This window comes from Musa acuminata, chromosome BXJ3-1 (genome assembly GCF_036884655.1).
Source record: "Musa acuminata AAA Group cultivar baxijiao chromosome BXJ3-1, Cavendish_Baxijiao_AAA, whole genome shotgun sequence".
NCBI classification, from domain to species: Eukaryota; Viridiplantae; Streptophyta; class Magnoliopsida; order Zingiberales; family Musaceae; genus Musa; species Musa acuminata.
In genome coordinates this window covers 8,768,310-8,790,209 of record NC_088349.1, presented here as the reverse complement: position 1 = coordinate 8,790,209, position 21,900 = coordinate 8,768,310, and the positions used below count along the sequence as shown (strand labels likewise).

Here is a 21,900-nt window from a genome sequence, read left to right as displayed (position 1 = left end):
TCATTAATTAATTATCAAATATTTAAAAATATTTTACAATTACACATCACACATTATGAATACATAACAAAAACATCTTCTCCGAGATATTATTAGCTCAAAGAAGTCACGTCACACAAGATTGAGCTCGAGCTTCCGCCTAATCCAACCACAAACCCTAAGCTCACCTGTTGCTGGCGGCTCTCTCGACCTCTCCGCCGCTGCGACCTGTCGCAGCGCCACTTCGATCTCGTCGAAACCCGCTTCCCAGTCAAACCCGGCGTTGACGAGTGCGCTGCGCGTCCTTTTCCGGCAGGCGAGAGACCGGTAGCTTATTTTCTTCTCTTTCTTCGTCGGAATTTCTTGTTATATTTGTCTGGGAATTGGAATGCCGCTGGTCCCTATCATCTGGATGAACGTTCTTGGACCTGTGCTTGAAGATGCGGTATAAGATTAGCTTCGACGGATCAGATTCCTCTGCGCGAGATGTTTGGTTGGATGCATTCTGACCCCAATGGAACGGAAAGGATGGGGAGGAAATCTACCCTTGCCGTTGTTGTAGGAGAAGCCTTTCTGCGCTACGCGAGATCGGATGCAGTGAGATGGAGTTTCTGTGGGTTACATACATATATCGGTCTCGGCATGGAATGTTGGGATAATGACACGTTCAAATACTGTGTTTTTTCCTTTTCATTTAATTTGCCTGACACTCTGATGATTGCTTTCATTTCGGTAAATTTGCGCTCCCCGCCGCTAATGTGTGATTCTATCGGTTGGATTTGATTATTGATCGAAGATTTTTTGGCATTTTGATGCTGTTTCACGATTAGGGTCTTAAATTAGGGTTTTTATGCTGCATGGTACATACTGCACATTGGGATCCAGTTCGTGTATGTGACCTAAGGCCATTATGTTCTACCTTATCTGCTATTGCAAGGATAATGGGAGCATCAGCAGCTGCTGGTTTGCATGTGGTGGTAGCAAGGCCTTGCGCCTCTTCTCCTGGGAGAATGTTCATGTCGAGGACTGCATTTTCGAGGATCAACCTGAAAGGAGCCAGTCAAGGATTGGCAAACTCATCAAGCATATTTTCGATCCGATCTCCTTGTGAGAGATACTCATCGAAGTATTGTAGAGTTGTAACCAGGGCAATGTCTGGGGAAAGTGAGGAAAGAACAGCATATGGATTGCCCATTGATCTAAGAGGTATAGCATTCTTTGTGCAGTTCCCTCTTAGTTTGACTGAAAACTTGCCCGTCTTCTTTTCTTCATACTTATTTTTGTACATGACAGCAAATAATTTGAAGTATCTCAAAATGCTATATTACTTAAAATGTTAAAATCTTTACTAATTTGAAGTTTTGTTAATATACTGTTCAATTGCCTTAGACGTAAAAAAGAAAAATACTGGTTTTTTTTTTAGCCTAGTGTGTATATGAGGTAAAAGAAAATAAGATACACCACAATGTGCACCAAAATAAGTTGTCTGGTGTTATGAGCTTCCTTCCAAAATGGGAAATGGGAAATGAACGAGCACCTCCATGCCTCAATGGGGAGTTTGCTAAATTTATTATAATTTCTTTTACAGAACTTCAGATTCAGGGGATGATAATTGATATTTAAGTCCATATTTATATAGATCAATGAAACTGCTATATGCCATGCTTTTCCTAGGAAGCAAAGCTGAATGGCTAAACCAAGTATCATGACATTTTCCTTTTTTATATGGTACACTTTTGTTGCCAGTAATGGATGGATCTCCGCATGGACCATTGCGTCCATGTGAGTCGCATCCTTTGGGTAGTTCTATACCAGCACTTACTATCTTGCTCATCATTCTTACTAACTGTAATTTTCATAGACCACATTCGAGTGGAGATCCCATCTTTATGAAAACAACATGCAGGAGGTTTGTTTTTACGTTCAAAATACCACTTTACAAAACATTCTAGGTGATTTATCCCTTAATTGATGACATGGAATTTTATGAATTTTGTATCACATAATTTGATAGTTCCAAGTTGGTCTCCCCATTTCCTGTGCATCATTTGCCAATTCCATCTTTGGTATGCTGCTCCACTATGCTTGATTGTTTATTTAGGTAAGCGAGCATTTATTGCTGGAGTGGCTGATGACAATGGCTATGGTTGGGCAATTGCAAAGGCTCTTGCTGCTGCTGGGGCAGAAATTCTTGTCGGGACCTGGGTTCCTGTATGTGAATTTGCATTCCAATAGATTTTGCTGTTGGTACCGAATAGCTACTTATCAAGTTTCCTTATGGAGCATACTATCATGTGCAGGCACTGAACATTTTTGAGACAAGCTTAAGGCGTGGCAAGTTTGATGAATCACGCCGGTATGACTTTACGAAAATCGTATGCATTCATGTTTTGGTTTATTTGATTCTTCTTATTAGCATATGGATTCCTCCTTGATTTGTAACACTATCGAGTGATCATGCCAATGGTGTTATCCTGCAGATTGCCAAATGGTTCTCTTATGCATATTGCCAAAGTATATCCTCTTGATGCTGTTTATGATACTCCCGAGGATGTTCCAGAAGATGTATAAAATAAATGCTTATCATAATATAATTTATTTTATATTTTGCTTTTTTATATTTTTAGTCAATAATTTTTTGTTGGTATATTATCGCGTTAGGTCAAAACAAACAAACGGTATGCGGGGTCCTCTAATTGGACTGTTAAGGTAGATTACTAAATCCTTGTCTTCCCCAAAATATATATTTCTTTTGTAATCAGATAATTAATTGCATGCATTTTTCTTTAACAATTCATAATGCACACCAATCTTATCTATCATCTACGGGACGGTGATGCTTTTGAATTATGTTGGCTGACTTATTATAGTGCAGCTATAATTTTAACTTGTCCAGGAAGCAGCTGAATCCGTGAAGAATGATTTTGGAAGCATTGATATCCTTGTGCATTCTCTTGCCAATGGACCAGAGGTACCATTTATTGACCTTATATTTGATTCTTCTCTGTTACTTCAAAATCATAATTTCTGTAAACAGGTAACCAAGCCACTTCTGGAGACATCTAGAAGAGGATATCTTGCTGCTATCTCAGCATCAAGTTATTCTTTTGTTTCCTTACTCCAGCACTTCCTTCCAATAATGAATCCAGGTTTGTTTTGTTTCCATAACTAGACAAATTAGCATTTATTGTGTCCTTTTTTTTTGGCAGGGGAGGAGTCTGAGAGTATGTTTTTCATTTTTTGGTATTAAGTTACATTGTATAATGATGCAGTGGAGCCCTTCATTATATATTTCATTTTTATAGACAGCTGTAGAGGAAGTGCATTTTATGGGTAGAAGTGAGAATGAGAAGGGGTGAGCCGTAGAGGAAGAAAGATCAGTTTCAGCTATAACCTAGAAACACAGAAAATACAATTCCAAATGGGAATGAAACTATGTACTTAACAGGAGTTTTACCGTTCCTCACCTTCAAGTTACCCAATGCAAACCTTAGATACCCCTCTAGTACTAGCTGGGCTTCATGGATCTTGATTTTCTTTGATTCTTTTCCTTTTGCAATGAAATTTTGATAGTTTCATCCTTTGCAACTTCTGTTTCGGGAATTTGTGAGCTTATGTTATAATTGTGCATCTCAATGTGGCAGGGGGTGCTACGGTGTCTCTAACATACATTGCTTCTGAAAGGACCATCCCAGGGTAAAGTCTGTTCTGCCTTCTTTGTCAATATCAATTAATAGGATGATTAGACCATGTAATTAGTTTTTGATTCGACTTGCAGATATGGAGGTGGAATGAGTTCAGCAAAAGCAGCTCTGGAGAGTGATACCAGAGTAAGTGCCAAATCTTCAACGTTTTATCATAGGCATTTATTACTGTATTCTAAATTAATTTCTGATTACATATGTTTTTGGTTGAAGGTGCTAGCTTTTGAAGCCGGAAGAAAAGGCCAAATCAGAGTAAATACAATATCGGCTGGTACGTTTCTTCATGAGTCGTATCAAGAATTGGAAGTCTTATTGTTGTTAGAAATGAGGCTAATCCTTTTGATTCTTTTCCTCAAGGAATTTTTAAGCACTTTAGCTGACCATTTAATCTTTTTCTCCCTTGTGAGCTACACATGTAGTGGTTTATGGTTATCGTTGTTTGCCAATTACATTTTACCTATCAGTTCAGTTGCAAGCCACCTACCACTAGAGCATGCATATATTTGCAACTGTTATCTCAATGACTGTCTTGGCCAAACATGTGCCCAGGGCCATTGGGAAGCCGAGCAGCAAAAGCAATTGGATTCATCGAGAAGATGATAGATTACTCGTACACTAATGCACCATTGCAGAAAGAATTGCTGGCAGGTCAAAGTCGAACTCTTTATTGTTCATTGGTTTTCTTTTTCCATCCAGCTGAAGAGCATGCCATTTTCTTCCCAGTTTCTTTCCATATGTTCTTTTCATGAATCAAATAACGTATTTTGACAGATGAAGTTGGCAACACAGCAGCCTTCTTGGTGTCCCCATTGGCCTCAGCAGTGACTGGTTCTGTTGTCTATGTGGATAATGGTTTGAACACCATGGGACTTGCAATTGACAGCCGGGCACTGGTAACACAAAATTAGGAACAAGATGAGTGGAAACCTCCATTTTTCTCATCTGAGGTGGTGTCATTGAAACTTGGTACTGGAGCAACTAAAATGTTAAAATTGTTTTAGGTTTTAGATTTTGTTGGTCGTCTGCATGCTCTTTTTTTTTTTTTTTTTTTGAGCTTTTCATGAACATCTAAGTTGGTTGTGCTAGATTTCAGTTTTTTTTTTCCCCCTTGATGAGTAGGTCTGCTCTATGACTATGGCCAATCCTAATAAATTTTACTTTTGCAATTTTAATTAGGTAGCAGAGTTTTAACTTCTGCGCCTACTTTGCATGGTATAAGTTGCATTTGAGTTTTATTTGTCATTGACTATGTCAAGCTCGATATAGGACACAAATTCTGTGTCCAATTGATCATACAAAGACTTTATTTCTCGTGTCCGATATAGATTCTACACAGGATTCCTTGCATAGGATAGTTCAAGGGGTCCTTTAAAACCCATCCATGTCACGTCTCTTCTAATCTCAACCGACCGACCGTCCAATTGATCATAACAGATTCACTTTAATCAGAAGCAAACCGCACGGTTGAGATTAAATGTAGTCGAGATGGACGGCTCTCAGGCCCTTTCGTAAAATTCCCGTGGAGATAGTCCCGCATAGGATCTACATTCAGTTTCACCTATGCCGGCAGCACTCGCACTTTGACCACTGCACGACAATATTGGTTTTCGGAGCACAGCAGCAGTGCCGCCTACCACTGCTGCTGCTCTCTCTGTGTGCAGTACTCGTGCTTTAACCACCGCACGACTATTTTGGTCTTGGAAGCACAGCAGCAACTGCTGTTGCTCTCTCGTCTTCTGGGGCTGGCTGGTTTCTGAATCGGCCATCGGAGAAAGGGAAGGACGAAGGCGTTTTTAAGAAAATTTCAATATTAATTCAACGAATAGAGAATCAATAAAAGCTACAAAATATGTTATGAACAGAAAAAATAAATGAGCACACCAAACCTCATGCATTGAGCTTAATCAAATACCTGGGTCAAGTTCGGCGGTGATGAGCTTTATGATGGAAGACTTTGGTAAGCAAATAGAAGAGACCAAGAAACTGCATACAGTTAAAATGTCAAATCTTTGAATCTTGTAATTGACATCTGACACATAATCCTATGCAGTATATACATGTGTTGTAGGATTAACTGACTTATGTGCCACAAAAATGCAAGATAGAATGCATTACGTTCAACATGTCATAGTCCATATGGGCATTAGAGAACAAGGCGATTGAACCAAAGATAAACACATCGATCACGCGAAAAATATCACAATCGGATCCCACATTCATGTCCTTTGGATAAAATTCTGAGGGAAATCTCTAATTTCACTAGCAGTATTATTGACCAGTAGCTAACCAATAACTGCAGCTCCATGCACCGCAACCACAACATGCCCAGCACGATCTTTGAAGAAAAAGGGTAACTAACGGTTTTAGGAAGGAAAAGAAAAGAAGAAAAAGGAAAAAATAATGATAAACTGAAGCCCTCAACACACAACAGGACCTAGTTCCAAATGTACATCCAACAACATGATGCAGAACTAGTTTGCCGACCTCCAGTCACAGCGGATGCCAGTTACAATACATATCGAAAAATTTGTAAAGCATGTGAGGTCTAATTTGAGAGGGGAAGAACCTTTTGTTATTTTGTAAGGAATGCAGTGGGCATAGACTACCTCCAGCAATCAAACATTTTAACATTTCAATCAGCTTGTAGACAATATAGCTGGCGAATATTCCCCGAAGCTGCATGAAAAATTTTAGACGATCACTTCTTTAAATCATTCGAGTCTTCTGACATTATTAGAAAAGAAAAAAAGAGATAAGAACCCAATAACTATCTTCCAGAAGAGCTATAAACATTAATGTAGAGATATGAAATGTGTTGTGAAGAAATCTAGGGCTATAGAAAGAAAGAATCTATTTGATGCTGACCCTTATATCCGAGATCAAATCAGACCTTGATGCATCCATCTGAAATCCGATATGGTCTAAATTAGATTTGGATTGAGTTTACGATCTGACAATCCAAGTAATGACCTCATCCAGCACTATAATTCACACTACGATTGGATACAGACCTGATCCAGCAATAAACAACATGACTAACTTGTCCTATATAGTATATGATTTTAATCACCTTGATAAATAGCCTGTTGTATACCCACTGCTAACTACAGCGAATAATGAACAAACAATGAGACATTATGTCAAAGTTTAACCCTAGCACACCTTACCCATCCCTTCCTCTCACCACTATGATGTTTCTCCCTGATCCTTTTTTCGCTCTTTCCTGATCTCTCACCTTATTATTCTCTATTCTCTCTCTCATACCCCCCTAGCGTACCTTACCCCTCCTTCCCTCTTGTCACTCTGAACCTTCCAAATCCCTCTGCCAATCTCTCACCTTACTAATCTCATAAGGAGCCAGTTTAAATCCAAGTCTGATCCATTTAAAACCCTGAAGATATCTACATATTATTACAAGGTATTTTACAGAGTATAGATACAATATATAACAAGACAGAGTTCATATGCTAAACGATATTGCCGCTACTTTAGGATTTAAGCCTCGATCCAATATTTATTTTGACAACTGATATGACCGGTACCATACCATTATACTGAGCAATTTTCCAATCTGTACCTTCCCGTATGATCAGAAACAATTTTTTTTTTTAAAAGTCAACCAATACTGGTTGGCATCATTTTTTTCAGCTACTTACCATGTATCTATAGTGCATACTAGATATCCTAATTGTAGTGTACCACGCAACATGTGATGACACGTATAGCATAGGGTATTGAAGCAAAGACTCTTATCGTTAAGCAAAGTTCTATTATGCTGGATTGAATAGTAGGAAACCGAGCTATACCATATAACCAGTCTTTAAAATGTACATGTAGGGCAGATGTTAATTCTCGCTCCCGGTTCTCATCAAGATGCACATTCCTGATAGCTTGTTGAATATCAATCAAATTTGACTTCTGGACAAAATTATAGAAAGCTTATGTTTTATCAAGAACATGAAGAAATAAAACTAGATGCCACAATTGCAACGATCATAATATTTAGTGGACATTACCTTCTTCTGCTGGGATGCTCCATATATTTCAGGCAGTGGAAATGGGTTATCTTTTGTAGATTGTGGTAAGTCGGCTCCAAACCAGTTTGGAATCTGCAATAATATATTTTTCAACTCTTAGATACTGCATCTGTGGACTAGAAAGAAAGCCATAGAAGCATGTACTAGAATTTCAGACAAAGTACTTCACATTCAATACCCAGCTAAGCATCAATCAGTAGTCAAGGAAAAATAAATACCATCAAACTATAAGGGTACTATTTAGGCATTCACAAGAAAAAAAAGAAGGCAATACATGGCATTGAAAAGGCTGTTAAAGATATGAAGTGCTCCAGTTACTAAGCAGTTGTAAAAAAAATTGAGCATACCAAGAAACTAGTAAATTGATCAGGATCAACACATGTGGCTGACTCAGCTTGAACATCTGAGATCCCTGCAGGGTGAGACAAAGAATCATGAGGATCAACCATTCCCAGCACCAAGGGTTCATCCCATCGATTGACACTTGAATCAACACCGACTTGAGCTAAGTGCTCTTCCAATTGTGAGTAAAAGGTATTAAATGGTGCAACCTGAGAAGAAAGAAATTAAAAAGAACTCAATACTGCATGATAATAGACAAATCAAGATGTTTTATTCTTAAAAAAAATGTCATAGTCCATGAACATTATCCACAACATCTAACTCTGGTGTCGATCTAAGGGTGCTTCCAGCCACTTAGTAAACATTGTACTTCATTTAATTTGAGAAGTTGCAGTAGGATGTCACTGTCAGTTGATTTGTAAAACCGCAATCTCATACTTCAGTTATGGAAGCAATCACTCCTATCCAATTGTGTATCACCAGCCACCCAACTCATGTATGGGACACTATCATTTTTGGATGTACCATTTTCCAATTCCCAATAATTATAATTCACAAAAGCATGCCTTATTATATAGTGATCTTACATAACTTCCAAATGAGAAAATAATAGGATCGCTATTTCATCCATAACACTCCTCTTTTATGAGCAATATCTTTCTCAACCCCCTCAAACAAATAATATAAACATGATTCTTTACTTCTTTTTTATCTTGCAGATATCTATTTCACCTTCAATTTCTTTGTTTTAAATACTGATGTTTATTTTGCATAAACAGATCAATTGGGAACATATATGAAAACCAACAAGGACTCCATCTATGTATGATTTCCAAACCAACATAAAAGATGTCGTCCCCACTCATCTATATTTCCACGCTTTGAAAATCATGCATATTTGACATCAATAATTTTATATAGATGGGGTCCACTCTTTCAATTTAAAAATAAGAGATCACCGATAGATAAAGGACATTAAAAACAAAAGGTGAAACAAAAAGGAATCAATATTTCTTACTTGTAATTTATGATTATCTCCAACAATAAGAGGTTGTTGATTAACCCCCAAATAAAACACACATTCTCTACAGTTTGCAATGCAAATGCGCTTTGCAGCTACAATAACCTGTACCCTTTCACAATGCTCCACTCTAACAGCCTAATGAATTTATAGAAAAAACACATGTTAGATCAAAAAACAAAACAATAAAACAGCATGAGCAAAACTTCATGTGCCAAGAGTAAATAACATAAACATGGCTAGCAACGTGAGGAATTTTTACATAAAACAATAGTAAAATATAATAATTTGTTGTTCTATATAATTAACGTTGCCAACTCGGTCTATACCATATTTTAACAATGATTTAACATTTAGCAATATGTTACCATAAGGGAAAATATATGCAAACTAAGAAGGCAAATGAAATATTTGACAATAACTGGTCCTAAACTAATATATATGAAATCATTGGGCAGTAGATTATACAAAACAATAAAATTTGAAAGAATATAGCAAGCATAGCAAGATATCTAGGTTTCTCCAATTCTTTTCAATTGAGACAATCTCTACAATAACTATGGTTCAAGAAAATGATGCTTGTTCAAACTTACATTAAGTCAACTTGAAACTTACCTTTCTATATGTTACAAAAAGTTTAAAGCATCTATTTAAAGATAATGTATAACATTTTTTGGCACATAGAATTTGTTGAAGAAATCATGTGGAGTGAAGGTTCAATATTCAAATATATGTGACATGAATTTAGTAGCTCTGATCTTTTATAAATTTGTGCCACCAATCCGTATTTTAAGATGCTCAATTACAGTATTCAGAAAAATTCTAGGATTCAAATATATGACACTTCAATAGTTTTAGTTGTCACTTAAAAGTTCAGCAACCAATCTATGGCTTCTTATTCCTCTTACTGAAAAGAATTTTGCAATTGGATATTTAATTATGCAGCTGCATATATAAGTGACCAGGAAACCATGCCACATATACAACATCCAGCAGCAAGGCATGGCAAATATCTGGCTACATATAACCTCACTCCTTGATGATCTACATGCTGTTGGATATTTGGATCTCTCTTTTATCCAAATGATAGGACCACATAACACAAGTCTGTGGCAGCATAGAACCTTATAATCATTGATGATCTAAGTGCAGTTGGCTTAATCTTTTCCTACTTAATACCTTGTTCAGAAATTGTATCAAGTGGGTAGTAAGACACAGGAACTTTTGATAAAGAGACCTATTTGGAAAGAAGTACGAGGCATTCTTGCCAGACTGTGCTTTCTCTAAACCTCTTATTTGACCCGTTGAGTATGCCATTGACAAGCTTGTGGAGTACATATATATATAGTTTCTACCAATATCTTATTGTTATAAAACATATCCATCTTATTTGTATATTTGGTACAGTAAGTTCTTCAGATGGTTTGTGCTTCATATGTGTGTAACTTGCTACACTAAGCTTGACTAAAAAGGGCAGCTGAGTGCATGGAGGTTCCTGTCATTGTAGGGTCTATAGTTTCCGTGACTCAAAACTAGTCATTCAGACTGCAAAAAGAAAGTGGGCAAAATATGTATTGTTCTAGTACCACATGGAATGCTGCTCTAAACTGGTCATTGATAAGAACAATGAGGTGTGAATAAACATATGACATACCTTACCAATGGCACCAAGAACAATAGTTGCATCAGAACACCCATAAATCGTCGCATATCTCAAGGGTGCCAATATGTATATCACTGAATCATGGCAATTTAACACCTGCAGCATAATAACTTTATTCTCAAGCAGAACCAAATAAAGCTGACATCAAACCACAAAAGCTGACTACACCATGATGGAACTTCAACTATAGCAATGTATCAAACACGAGCAGAGATAAACCAATGTAAAGCATGTCAATACATCTAGCCTAGTATGAAATGGTGGATGTTGTAAACTCGATTGTAGACTCCTAATGCCAATGTCAATGCTCATTACACATCAGATTTACAATGATATACCAGGTGTGCCATCCTGTATGTTCCTACTAGCAGAACATGGACTGCACACTTTGCATGAAAGATACATGTAGATGCCTAGAAGTGGCTAACTTTGGTTTGTTTACATCTAGCACAAATCAGGCTGGTTATGGAGAAGGGATCAGAAAAAAAAGGGCTTCATAGAGAGTAGGGGTTGGAAACATTGCTGCACCAAACTCAGTGAGATTAAGAAGAAGACAGGGTAGTGAGTTAGTCATGCCCAAATTGAGTCTGATATGGTTAAATAAATATGTATACATGACATATCAGTATGCGTCAGAATTTGGTTAATCCACAACTTCTGGATGTGCATATCGATATGTCAAGTTTCAATCAAATCTGGACATCCAAATTCCAACATATCTAAAAATGTCAAACAAACTGATATTAATCTAAGAAAAGTTCTATTTGATTATTTTCATTTAGTTTTTTTTCACATGCTTCTTTTGTTTTTCGCATTTGCTCTAAAATTTTCCCATGTAATAAAAATGATTGATATATATGAACTATTTTCTTAATTATTCGTCTCATGATATCTCACATTCATAAACATCCATAATTTCCTAGAATCTAACATGAAATTGCATAAACAGCATATCACGTTTACACCCATATTTATTTAGAACAAATATGGTTACAAAATTTGTATTTGGTTAATATACATATGTGAATCTGTACCTGCTAATTAAAAATTGGAAACGGTCATTTTCATCCTAAGAAGACACCATGTGAATTGTATAGATGCATATAACTATTTTTATGTTTTATACCCTGCTAGCAGCTTATAAATATATGCTGAAATTTTGATTTACACCAGATTACCATACTATAGTCCACCATCTGGCCAAAACTCAATATGGATTGAGATTGTCAACCTTTAATCGAAGGTTTACTTCAGACCATCAGATCAATATACAAATACTATAGCAATAAGAGGGACGTGTATAAATGAAAGGTACAGCAATGTCGCCTTACCTTTATGGAATGCCCTTTAATATCACATGGCTGCTTCACCACTGAAGATTTTGACACACCCTCGACAAAAGTTGTACTCGTAGAGTACGCTGAATTAGAAGACACAGAGGTGCCAGGAGGCAAGCTGCTGCTTTGGACTCTTGTATGACTTAAGCAGGCATCAGCCATAGGCACATCCAAGTCTGAAGAATTCTGCATTCCGTTTTCCTTTGCTAATACCTTTTCAGCATTATGTTCCAACGAAGCAACTATGTTTTGAACAATCCAATCATGGACTTGGCCAGCAGAAACAGGAACAGCAGGCATGTCTGGATCTGAATTAGCAAAAAAAGGAGCTGCTTGGGTCAATGGAATTCCTTCGGAGAAATGGAGGAGGAAACCAAGGTGTTCAAATCTTTCCATTGTCAAAACCTATAAACCAGACATTAAACCAAAAACAATTACCAAAAAGATGTCACATTGACACGAAAATAATTGTACTAGTATGTGACATCTTGAAAGAACTCAATGATCTGTGAGGGAAGACTTGTGCAAAAGTCAACTATTTACAGAATAACAAATATTTAGTCATCTAAAAAAGAAACAGACGGTAAGAGACATGTACATGCATGGGCAAAAATTCATTCACAGAAAACCCCAAAAGATGACTGCAAAGGGTTTCACCAACAGCTGGTGAAGCAATCCTTTGAGCCTACATGTCAAACGACCTAGTATACATACATATGCACAAGGTTCTTAATCTCTTCCACATTTGAAGTGTGCCAAATCATGATTTAGATAAGCACATAGCTCAAGATAAACTTGTCACTGAATTAGGTTTCTGCAAGACAGGTAACTAGGCATGTTATCTTCAACAATCTGATAGAATTTCAAGCTCCTTTGTATCTAACATTGCTCATTATATAGCTTTGGCAAAGAAATATCCCCCGATTGATGCAGATTTTAAATAGATGAAGATATTTTACCAAGATTCTCAACTACCGTAAACAAATTATGAAAATGCAATTTTAGGATACTCCAATGGTACAAGAAGATATGGAAAGTAAATTGGCATGATCTGAAGACTGTAAAATTCATAATTACATGTAAATATAGGCTACAGAAGAGGTAAAAAAAGGAAAAAAAAATGAGTAGAAAGCATTAGTGTGTCCTAATATGACAAACCAGAGACTCATCGCCCTCCCCTTCAACAGACTCTGCCAAAAGGGTAACAATATTGGCCATATGCTTCTGTAAGTATGATAACTGATGAGCTTCTTCATCTGCTTGTGAAGGCATAAAACGACGACTGTTACTGCGTACAAGCTGCCACACAATTTACCAAGTTAGGATACAGAAGACTTTTTTTTCCCATTCATCAAAATAGTACATGTGATTGGTACTATGGTGAGAAGACTTATCATGACCTGACAAAATATACCAAAGCACAGCATGACTACAAATTAAAACAATCGGACACAAGTTTCTTGAATCACATTTATGTGATCCAAATTTCATAAATAGAAAACGAATTCTTCACTTAATCAATTCAAAGAAAATTGTTTCAATGCTGATTTCAGTGAGCATATCCAGCTTTCTACTTTAACAACAAATGAAATCAAGACTCAAGAAACTTGTACCATCAATGTAGAGTTGAAAAAAAGTGATCAAAATAAGAAATAATGAGCTACAACCACAAACAGAACTTCCACCATCAATGGTTTCAATCTCTATGATTTTTGAGGTCTCAGAATATAAGATGTTTGTATATTACAAATTTCCACAAATCAGCATATGATAATCTCCAGAGGTGACCGAATGAAGAAAGAACATTATTGTGGAAGAATTAACTTGAAAAATATCTAGATACCTTCATCAATTGGATGGTAACAATGAATACCTATTTATAATATGAATTAGTACCACTTTCCCTTTTTCTATTTCTTCCTTCTCTTGAAGGAGGAGAAGATTCTAGCTTGATAAATTCTATGAAAGTTTTAGAAGTTTCTTTTTTTTCTTTTGTCTAAAAAATGCAATCATTTCAGTTTGAACTAAGATTACCTTTTGTTTTCTAATCCTTGGTCCAAATTTTTAGGTCAGAAATTCATTCGTATAATTGAAGCACAATTCGGCCCTATTCAACTTATCAGCTAATCCAATCCAGACACAATTTGTTTGACACATATATCATATCTTATTCTCATCGAATGAATTCAATTATAGTTAATATTTGTATTATAAAGAAATGGTTCATTGACTAGTGCCCTCCTATGACAAGTTTCTGGGTCCATTTTTGATCCACCACTCCTGCTTCACATACTGAACTGTACTGTATTATCTTTGTCTATATCATCTTCAAAGTCTCATGATACATGATTGAACACACCTGTCCAAGGGTGCAACATTTAGACCCACAACAGCTCTTCAACTAGTTCAGATATTATCATTTAGCTAGAACGATCTGATGGCACATGTTTGTAGAGCAATTGGAAGGTAACTCAAATGTTACTTAAATCATCTATAACTAATTATATATTTATTAATATAAATCTATATTTCACAAACAATTGCTAGATAGTTATTATCGAGATTTCTCAGATTCTTCTATTCTGCATTACACAAGCAAGTCCTAAATGTTTGCCAGGAGGTTTCAATCATTAAATCGAACTGTCTCGTTGGCAACAATTTATTTACAACCACAACACTGTCATGCACCTCGATATCAATCTAAATTATTGAAGTTAGATCTTATCAAGCTTTATTCGTGGCATCTAATGGCGAAAATTTTCATTAGAAAGCAAAATTCGTAACCAAATGCTGAATGACTGAACGAACTCGTACAAATTAGAACAGTTCCCCAACCTGAATTGGTGACAGGGCAGAGAGGTAGCCATCGAAGGCTGATGTCGAGGGCCAGACATCAGCAATAGCAGCCGAGTCCTTGTGCGGACGGGGGACCAACCGCTTGTAAGACTGGATGCAGAGGAAGAGAACAAGAACGTGCACGTCGGCAGTCCCGTCAGGATCAGGTTCGGAAGGTAGGACGGAGGCAAGGGTGTCGAGGGCAAGGCGAGCGTAGTCGAGCGAGATCTGTAGCGCATCAGCGAGGCTGGTGGCGTCGACGCGGTGTGGAGAGGGGATGGATCTGCGGAGAAGCTTGTCGGCAAGAGCCGCTAGGGTTAGGGTGCCGTCTGAGAAAATGAGCTTGGGGATAGGAAGGAGGCCGTGCTCGAAGGGCTCGCGTCGAGGGCGGAGGAGCAACTGAAGGGAGCCTCCGGCGGCAGCGGGGGTGGGCGCGCCGGAGGAGGGAGGAGACGAGGCGGCGGCGATCGAGGGCTCCACCTGGTCTTCGACCATCGTTTCTTCTTTTCTTTTAGAGAAATTTAGAGAGAGAGAGAGAACCATATAATTCTACTACATAGGTCACGGGATGGTGCGAGGGAAGCCGACAACGTGTCCGCTCGAGTAGGATAGGGAGGGACACGTAGCGGAGGTAGAATTCGGGTCCGGATTCGAACACGCTGTCTCAGGCCGACACACAATCAGGAAAAAAGCGCTTCCCACTGGCTAACATCATGGGTCCCACATAAAATAAGCCGCACGAGAATCATGATCCGCTTTAACTATCATTAACACCCATCATCATAATAATAATAATGATATACATGAAGTAATTCTTAAACAACTTCTAAGAGCATATGAGGAGCTTCTAATATATTTTTTTATTTCATATAATTCCTTATGCTTTTTGACTTCCTGTGGATCAAAAGATATCTTAAAAGTTTTGAGATAGGTTAAACATGTTAAAAAAGTATTTGTTGAATAACCTAATTTTTGTTCCAATTAAATTGAATTATTTCTACTAGTGCACAAAATCTAAAGTGTTTATGGTCTATTTGTTACTATAATAGAAGCAAAGCATCAAACCACACACAACTATAGATATAACAATTTAAATGACATATATTTGAGAATCAACTAGTAGGCTTGAATCAAAGTTTCATGTTACTTAAAAAATCTTTCAAAATATATATCTAGTTATCAGCATATTACAATAATCATCTTTTAAGAACAGTAAGATGTGTGTATCATAGTCTAATATGGTTAAAGAAAATAAGAGAGAAGAACGAAGAAAATCTATCCGGATACATTTGACAAGCAAAAAACTAGTGGACAATGGAAACTACACCATCTATGTAGACCCACAACACGTAGATTTAGTCCCACTCGAAGGCTCCTGACCAGGGACTACTATCTCGGTTCCTTTGAGCAGGCTTGAGTTTCCAGTAGAGTCAGACCCATCATTAGCAACAAGGGATTTCTTGCTCGTGATCCGATAGATATCAGTGAGCACGGTTAGAAAAGCATTCTCAACATTAGTGGCCTCAAGAGCGGAAGTCTCCATGAAAAAGAGATTCTCGCGCTGGGCGAACTCCTTGGCATCGTCGATTGGTACAGCACGAAGAGTTCCGAGATCAGACTTATTTCCAATGAGCATTATCACAATGTTTCTATCAGTATGCCCCCGTAGTTCCTCCAGCCATCTCGTCATATGGTCAAACGACTGTCGTTTCGTGATATCATAGACCAACATTGCCCCCACTGCACCCCTGTAGTAAGCACTTGTTACTGCTCGGTACCTATCAGTAATCACCATAGGAACTTCAATGTATCAGAATTCAGAGCCATGGAGAACAAAATCAGAAGAAGAAATACAGCTATTTAAGATTTTCAAGTATTGATCATTAAGATGTGGACATTACTACTGTCCAATACTAAAGCATATTCGTTCGGCCATAGTTCTCTATTCCAGAACTGAGATATTGCTAATATGTATTCACTGAAATACTCACCAGACTAGATCCAGAAAAATGGGCCTAGATTAACTTAGGGCAAAATAGCAAGTTCTATGGTCTGTCATTTTTGTTCACTAGATTAGATAGCCATAGCATCCAACTCTATGTTGGCCAATCATGAAGCTGCACTATTATGACCTCAGTACGAAGAGTTGAACCACAAAAACAGCCTCTACATCTAAGAATGAGGCTATCAATGCTCCCAGTGGGGAGCCTTGGACACTAGGCCGACCTGTGCCATAGCAGACAGATGGAAACATGAAAGAATCCAGGAAGTAAAAGTTAATGGCAGCAACAAGTGGCATATTCCTTAAATGTCTCATGTATCATGGCAAGTGACTCAGGTAGTCCAAGGTGGTACCACAACCCAAAAAACAACCAATTAAACCAATCCCTCATATACCACAAACCAAGATAAGCAGCATATCCTGTTCCTATACTTGCACCATGATCTAGCATATTATACTTCCTAACTATCATTAAGAATTTGCCCCAGTTGTTCTCTCATTAATTAACACAAAATAATGTGAAACAACACAAGCCAAGTAAGCTGAACTTGAATGTACATAGTAAGTTCATCTATTGTTACTGCACAAAGACAAGGTTATACTAAAAGGGAACTCAATGTTCTCTGATGCAAATTAGCTATTCATCCTACACTATTAATCATGTATGTGTAATTTTAAAAAGAATCTCGATAACAACTCACTGTATAATTTTTAATTGTTCCTGGTGTTTTGTTTTTGTTTTTGTTTTTTCATTGATTCGCTTCACAAGTAAACAGATTTTTTTAAATCGACATTCATACATTAAAAACAAAATGACTTTAGAAACAGTAATTTAGTATCTTATTTTTTATAATCACTCTTTTAATTCCATACTAATTTACCTACTTGATCAGTTTAATTTTAGATATCTAATCCATACCCAAAGAACTTTTCATTCAATTCTGTGACATCTGTTCGATTCTTGAACTTTTGTCTAAATCACTTCCATCAAGAGGTAAAAGTCATCTATGCCAGATACAAACTCCAGTTGTACATTTCGGGACCTCCATACCAAAACTCGAATAAACAATCATCAAAACATTCAAAATTCACTCAAGTGATGTTAACATACTTTGGAGACCATTTCACTAATCAAGAGGCAAATGAGAGAAAGCCCAAACATAAAGTGGTTTACATTTAGATCGTTATATGCTCATTATGTGCTACCTTTCATCTCAACCATACTAGATGTTGTCCATAATGCAGCAAGCATGATCTATTAATAAGTAGCACGGTCCTATTTTTTTAGATTCCCACTCATTTCATTCCTCAATGATAATCAAGGATTGTCAAGGCTCATGAACCATGTTAGTTACCTCTCATGTACCCAGTTTCCTAAAAATTTAAAAACATAATAAAATCTAGAGAAACTTATCAACACATTAAATATCCTACAGAATTCCATGGTGTATATACATTCCAGTTCCAAGTACTCTAGCTATGTCCTGGTGTAGCAATACATCAAATAACATGTGTTGTGCCAATTCAGACTATATTTCTGAGGCACTAGGTAGTTCACTTTTTACTACTAAATTGTTAAACAAGTTAATATCCAACCTACCTCCATTCTTCAATGTTTTAGTCCTTTGTTGTCACTTACTGAGTTGGGTTTTAGACATCTCTAGACAAACATTAGTGTTTAAGAAGAAGTCTCAGATGTCTGAATTTAGACCTAAAGTCTTTAGACATCCTCACTGTAAGAAGCTATTGTTTATTACAAGGATGTAACATATCATTGTCCGAAATAACCCATGGTGCTGTATTCCACAGTTTGATCTTTTACGAAATTTTGTCAAGGTAAAAGGAAGAGTTAGATTAATGTGTGATTACAAGCCTGGATGAAGCTGACAAACATTACTTGATGGTGCAAAGTAGCTATCAAATTATCATCGGTCTCTAACGTGGGTGATGATTCCCCAACTGAAGAGAGATTTATGCATGGGGCTACTAGAATGCTCTTCTTCTATTTATGTGTAAAAACATTTAGACAACAATCATTAAATTTGATCCCAATTTGGATCATCCGAAGCCCTACGGTGTCTCACTTAGGGGTTGACCTACATTTAGTTTGAGGATTTTTTATGTTCCTAAAGGTCTTCTGTTGCATTTATCATTTTCTTTTCTTTTCTTTTTTGAATTAAATTGTTGAATTTGACATTTTCTATTTCTTCACCCAAATTATGCTAACTCCTGGTGAATTAAAAAAACAAGCAGTCGATTCACGAGACATTGAATTCGTATAACTATGAACCAAAACATTAGTTGCATAACCAAAAATGTACCAGGTAGCCAAATCAGACCAACAGCAAAAAAGAAAAATTGCATTAGATATGACAAATTATTCCAAAACAATGAAAAGAAATTGAGATACTAAGCGTTTTGGCTTCCACCAATGGCAAGCTAAGAATGATATTGGTAGGACATCTTCGTTGTATTCAATCTTATTGATTGTAACCTCTGTCTGGCCGAACAAGATGTTTAGAGTCAAAGCACTTGTATCAACAAGAAGATCAATTCATCGACATCGGTTAGGCCAGAGTACCCAATTAAAGATCAACCAGCACCAAATTCATGGGGCTAAAAGAAACCCAATAAATACGAACAGATTGGAAATCATTTAACCTGGTCTCACACGATCACATGCAGGATGAGAGAGGATCCGGAAACGTCATCTTGATCGACCAAATCAGGTAAAAGAATAAGCCAGAAACAAGAAAGAAAGAGGAACGAGAGAAAGGGGATTTGAAGAGGGAGATTAAGAGCGAACCTCTCTTGGCCGGCGGTGTCCCAGATCTGGGCCTTGATGGTCTTGTGGTCGATGGTGATGGTGCGGGTCTGGAACTCGACGCCGATGGTAGCCTTGGAGTCGATGCTGAACTCGTTGCGGGAGAAGCGGGCGAGCAGCTGCGACTTGCCCACCGCCGAGTCCCCGATCAGCACCACCTTGAACACGTAGTCGATCTTCTGGTTGAACTCCCCGTAGTGGTTCCGGCTGCTGCTACTCCCCAACGACATCCTCCCTCCCTCGCTCCCTCCCCTTCTCTCTCTCTATCTCTCAACCTCGATCCCAAGAAATCGATCGATCGATCGATCGAGGGCAAAGGAACCACAACAGCGACGACGACGATCGCCACCAAAGGCGACGACGGAAGAAGAATCACTCTCTCGATCTACGTATGCGAATTGTAATGGTTTCTCCGGGCGCCAAAAGGACCAGAAAACGGAACGGGTTGAGTTGGGGTGCAAAGGGGAGGAGAATGGAAGTCGTTCCTGGACGACCAAGCTATAGCTACTCATTTGACGTACCCCGAAGCTACCTTCCTTATAATTGTAGAAACGAAGTGAAATTGACTGGAGCCCAACGTCTAACCAGTCTGAAACCTGGTGAAGTCGTGGGTACGGTACGTTGTGGTTGCACATCAAATTCCTAGAAAAAAGGTTCGATGTTCTTCCTTTTTTTCTTACTTTTTCAGGGGGAAAAAATTAAAATTAATACCTATATATATATATATATATATATATATATATATATCTTAAAAGTTTATGGTTATATCCATTCATCTAAAACTGTTGGTAATAATAATAATATAATTATATTATTATAATAAAAATAAAAAATAACTATATCGAAGACAATGATTTATTGACTTTGATAAACTACTTGTCAATTGCATATCAAGACAATTATAACGAGGAATAGATCATTATAATGGAAGTCATCCCATGTGTTCATGGTTGTTGACTAGGAATAGATCATTATACTTTATTTTCATTTGTTTGATTTGATATTGAAATTGGAATTCATCATTTAGTATACTGAGACTTTTGATAACCCCTCTAATTATTTTAATGTCTAAAACTACTTTGTGAATCTTTTCTCATGGATGATATTTATATTGAGAGGAAGAAAGTATACGATAAAATATATTCCATCTATAAAAATATATTTTAAAATATTTTTCAAAATAAGTTTTAAATATAATATAAAATTATATTAAAATTATTTTAATTTGTAATAGGATGATTTTCTTAGAAAACCTCACTTTTTTATTTTTTTTTAGATGATATTTTTTCTCAAATGATGATGAAAGTATACGATAAAATATATTCCATCCTTTCGTTATTGTTTCCATCACGAGATAAGAAAAAGATGATGAGCGAAAAAAAAAGAGAAAAAGAGGGAGAATGAAGATAGAGACAATATGGAAGGATAAACCATACAAAATGAGAAGAAGGGAGATGATAAAAAATATTCAAATAATTTGACAGATGATTTGGGGTCTGCAGTTGCTGTAGAATTAGGTCTATTTTGTGGAACAAGATTTTTTTTGCAAGGGAAAATATACTTTATTGATCATTCAAAAATTGAGCAGCAATAAGATCAACTACATTAAAAAAAATATATATTATGATTTATATATATAAAAAGAGACAACCTATGAGCTTGGAAACCATTCACAATGGAAAATTGATTTAACAAGGTTTTTATATAAGAAATAATAGTCTTAAAAACTTATAATTCTCTCACTTAAAAACTTAACATCTTCATTAATAACCTAACATCATAAAAAATTAAACTTATAGCATAGTGCACATGAGGTCTTGATGATAAGAGGTGATTTATATTTCTAATTTCGTTTACGGATAGTTTTTTTCTATTCGAACCTTTTGTTACGTTTCAATATTATTTATTATAATCTAATTTGATGAAATAATTATCATATTAACTTATTTTGTATAGATGGTCAATCCAAAATATTTAAGTTAAGGGAAACAATAATAAGACGCTTAAATATAAATCAATCTAAATATTTTTTCCATTGCATGAAAGAATCCATGAGTGAAGTGCAGGGAAGTTTGTCCATCACAAAGTGCATTCTTCAACACAGATTCCTTCCTCCCGGCTCATGACTGGGACTCCATTGGACGTGAAGTGTACAT

General features: G+C 36.8%; 3 protein-coding genes across 4 annotated transcripts; 1 reads left to right on the top strand and 2 right to left on the bottom strand.

The window, feature by feature from the left end:
- Nucleotides 1-96: 96 nt before the first annotated feature.
- On the top strand, nucleotides 97-4,849 carry LOC135628979 (enoyl-[acyl-carrier-protein] reductase [NADH] 1, chloroplastic-like). The gene is made up of 13 exons (XM_065136030.1): nucleotides 97-306; nucleotides 917-1,185; nucleotides 2,081-2,190; nucleotides 2,280-2,335; nucleotides 2,460-2,544; nucleotides 2,641-2,688; nucleotides 2,876-2,950; nucleotides 3,017-3,128; nucleotides 3,624-3,675; nucleotides 3,758-3,809; nucleotides 3,897-3,954; nucleotides 4,233-4,331; nucleotides 4,455-4,849. Exons 2-13 carry the CDS (start codon nucleotides 921-923, stop codon nucleotides 4,589-4,591), a joined length of 1,149 nt encoding a protein of 382 aa, XP_064992102.1. The 5' UTR covers nucleotides 97-306; nucleotides 917-920; the 3' UTR covers nucleotides 4,592-4,849.
- Nucleotides 4,850-6,064: 1,215 nt separating this feature from the next.
- LOC135628978 (uncharacterized) lies at nucleotides 6,065-15,444 on the bottom strand. Of its 2 annotated transcripts, XM_065136028.1 has the most exons (9): nucleotides 14,919-15,443; nucleotides 13,242-13,382; nucleotides 12,078-12,488; nucleotides 10,738-10,842; nucleotides 9,081-9,221; nucleotides 8,068-8,271; nucleotides 7,700-7,792; nucleotides 7,490-7,601; nucleotides 6,065-6,359 (listed from the first exon to the last, which is right to left on the bottom strand). In XM_065136028.1, the coding sequence occupies exons 1-9, from the start codon at nucleotides 15,411-15,413 to the stop codon at nucleotides 6,316-6,318; spliced, it is 1,746 nt and encodes a 581-aa protein (XP_064992100.1). In that variant the 5' UTR covers nucleotides 15,414-15,443; the 3' UTR covers nucleotides 6,065-6,315. The 2 variants fall into 2 exon arrangements, with proteins under 2 accessions (XP_064992100.1, XP_064992099.1); XM_065136027.1 differs by lacking the exon at nucleotides 7,490-7,601 and having other exon boundaries at nucleotides 14,919-15,444.
- A 599-nt stretch (nucleotides 15,445-16,043) lies between these two features.
- LOC103993456 (ras-related protein RGP1) lies at nucleotides 16,044-20,233 on the bottom strand. The gene is made up of 2 exons (XM_009413535.3): nucleotides 19,727-20,233; nucleotides 16,044-16,696 (listed from the first exon to the last, which is right to left on the bottom strand). Exons 1-2 carry the CDS (start codon nucleotides 19,972-19,974, stop codon nucleotides 16,249-16,251), a joined length of 696 nt encoding a protein of 231 aa, XP_009411810.2. The 5' UTR covers nucleotides 19,975-20,233; the 3' UTR covers nucleotides 16,044-16,248.
- Nucleotides 20,234-21,900: the final 1,667 nt, after the last annotated feature.

Coding starts and splice junctions, on each gene's coding strand:
- LOC135628979 (XM_065136030.1), top strand. CDS start 921: ATGGGAGCATCAGCAGCTGCTGGTTTGCATGTGGTGGTAGCAAGGCCT. Junction 3,810..3,896: donor CTCTGGAGAGTGATACCAGA/GTAAGTGCCAAA, acceptor TTTTGGTTGAAG/GTGCTAGCTTTTGAAGCCGG. Junction 4,332..4,454: donor GCAGAAAGAATTGCTGGCAG/GTCAAAGTCGAA, acceptor GTATTTTGACAG/ATGAAGTTGGCAACACAGCA.
- LOC135628978 (XM_065136027.1), bottom strand. CDS start 15,413: ATGGTCGAAGACCAGGTGGAGCCCTCGATCGCCGCCGCCTCGTCTCCT. Junction 10,843..12,077: donor TTAAAGGGCATTCCATAAAG/GTAAGGCGACAT, acceptor ATTATGCTGCAG/GTGTTAAATTGCCATGATTC. Junction 6,360..7,699: donor GAGCATCCCAGCAGAAGAAG/GTAATGTCCACT, acceptor TTTTTCATGCAG/CTTCGGGGAATATTCGCCAG.
- LOC103993456 (XM_009413535.3), bottom strand. CDS start 19,974: ATGTCGTTGGGGAGTAGCAGCAGCCGGAACCACTACGGGGAGTTCAAC. Junction 16,697..19,726: donor GACACCGCCGGCCAAGAGAG/GTTCGCTCTTAA, acceptor GATTACTGATAG/GTACCGAGCAGTAACAAGTG.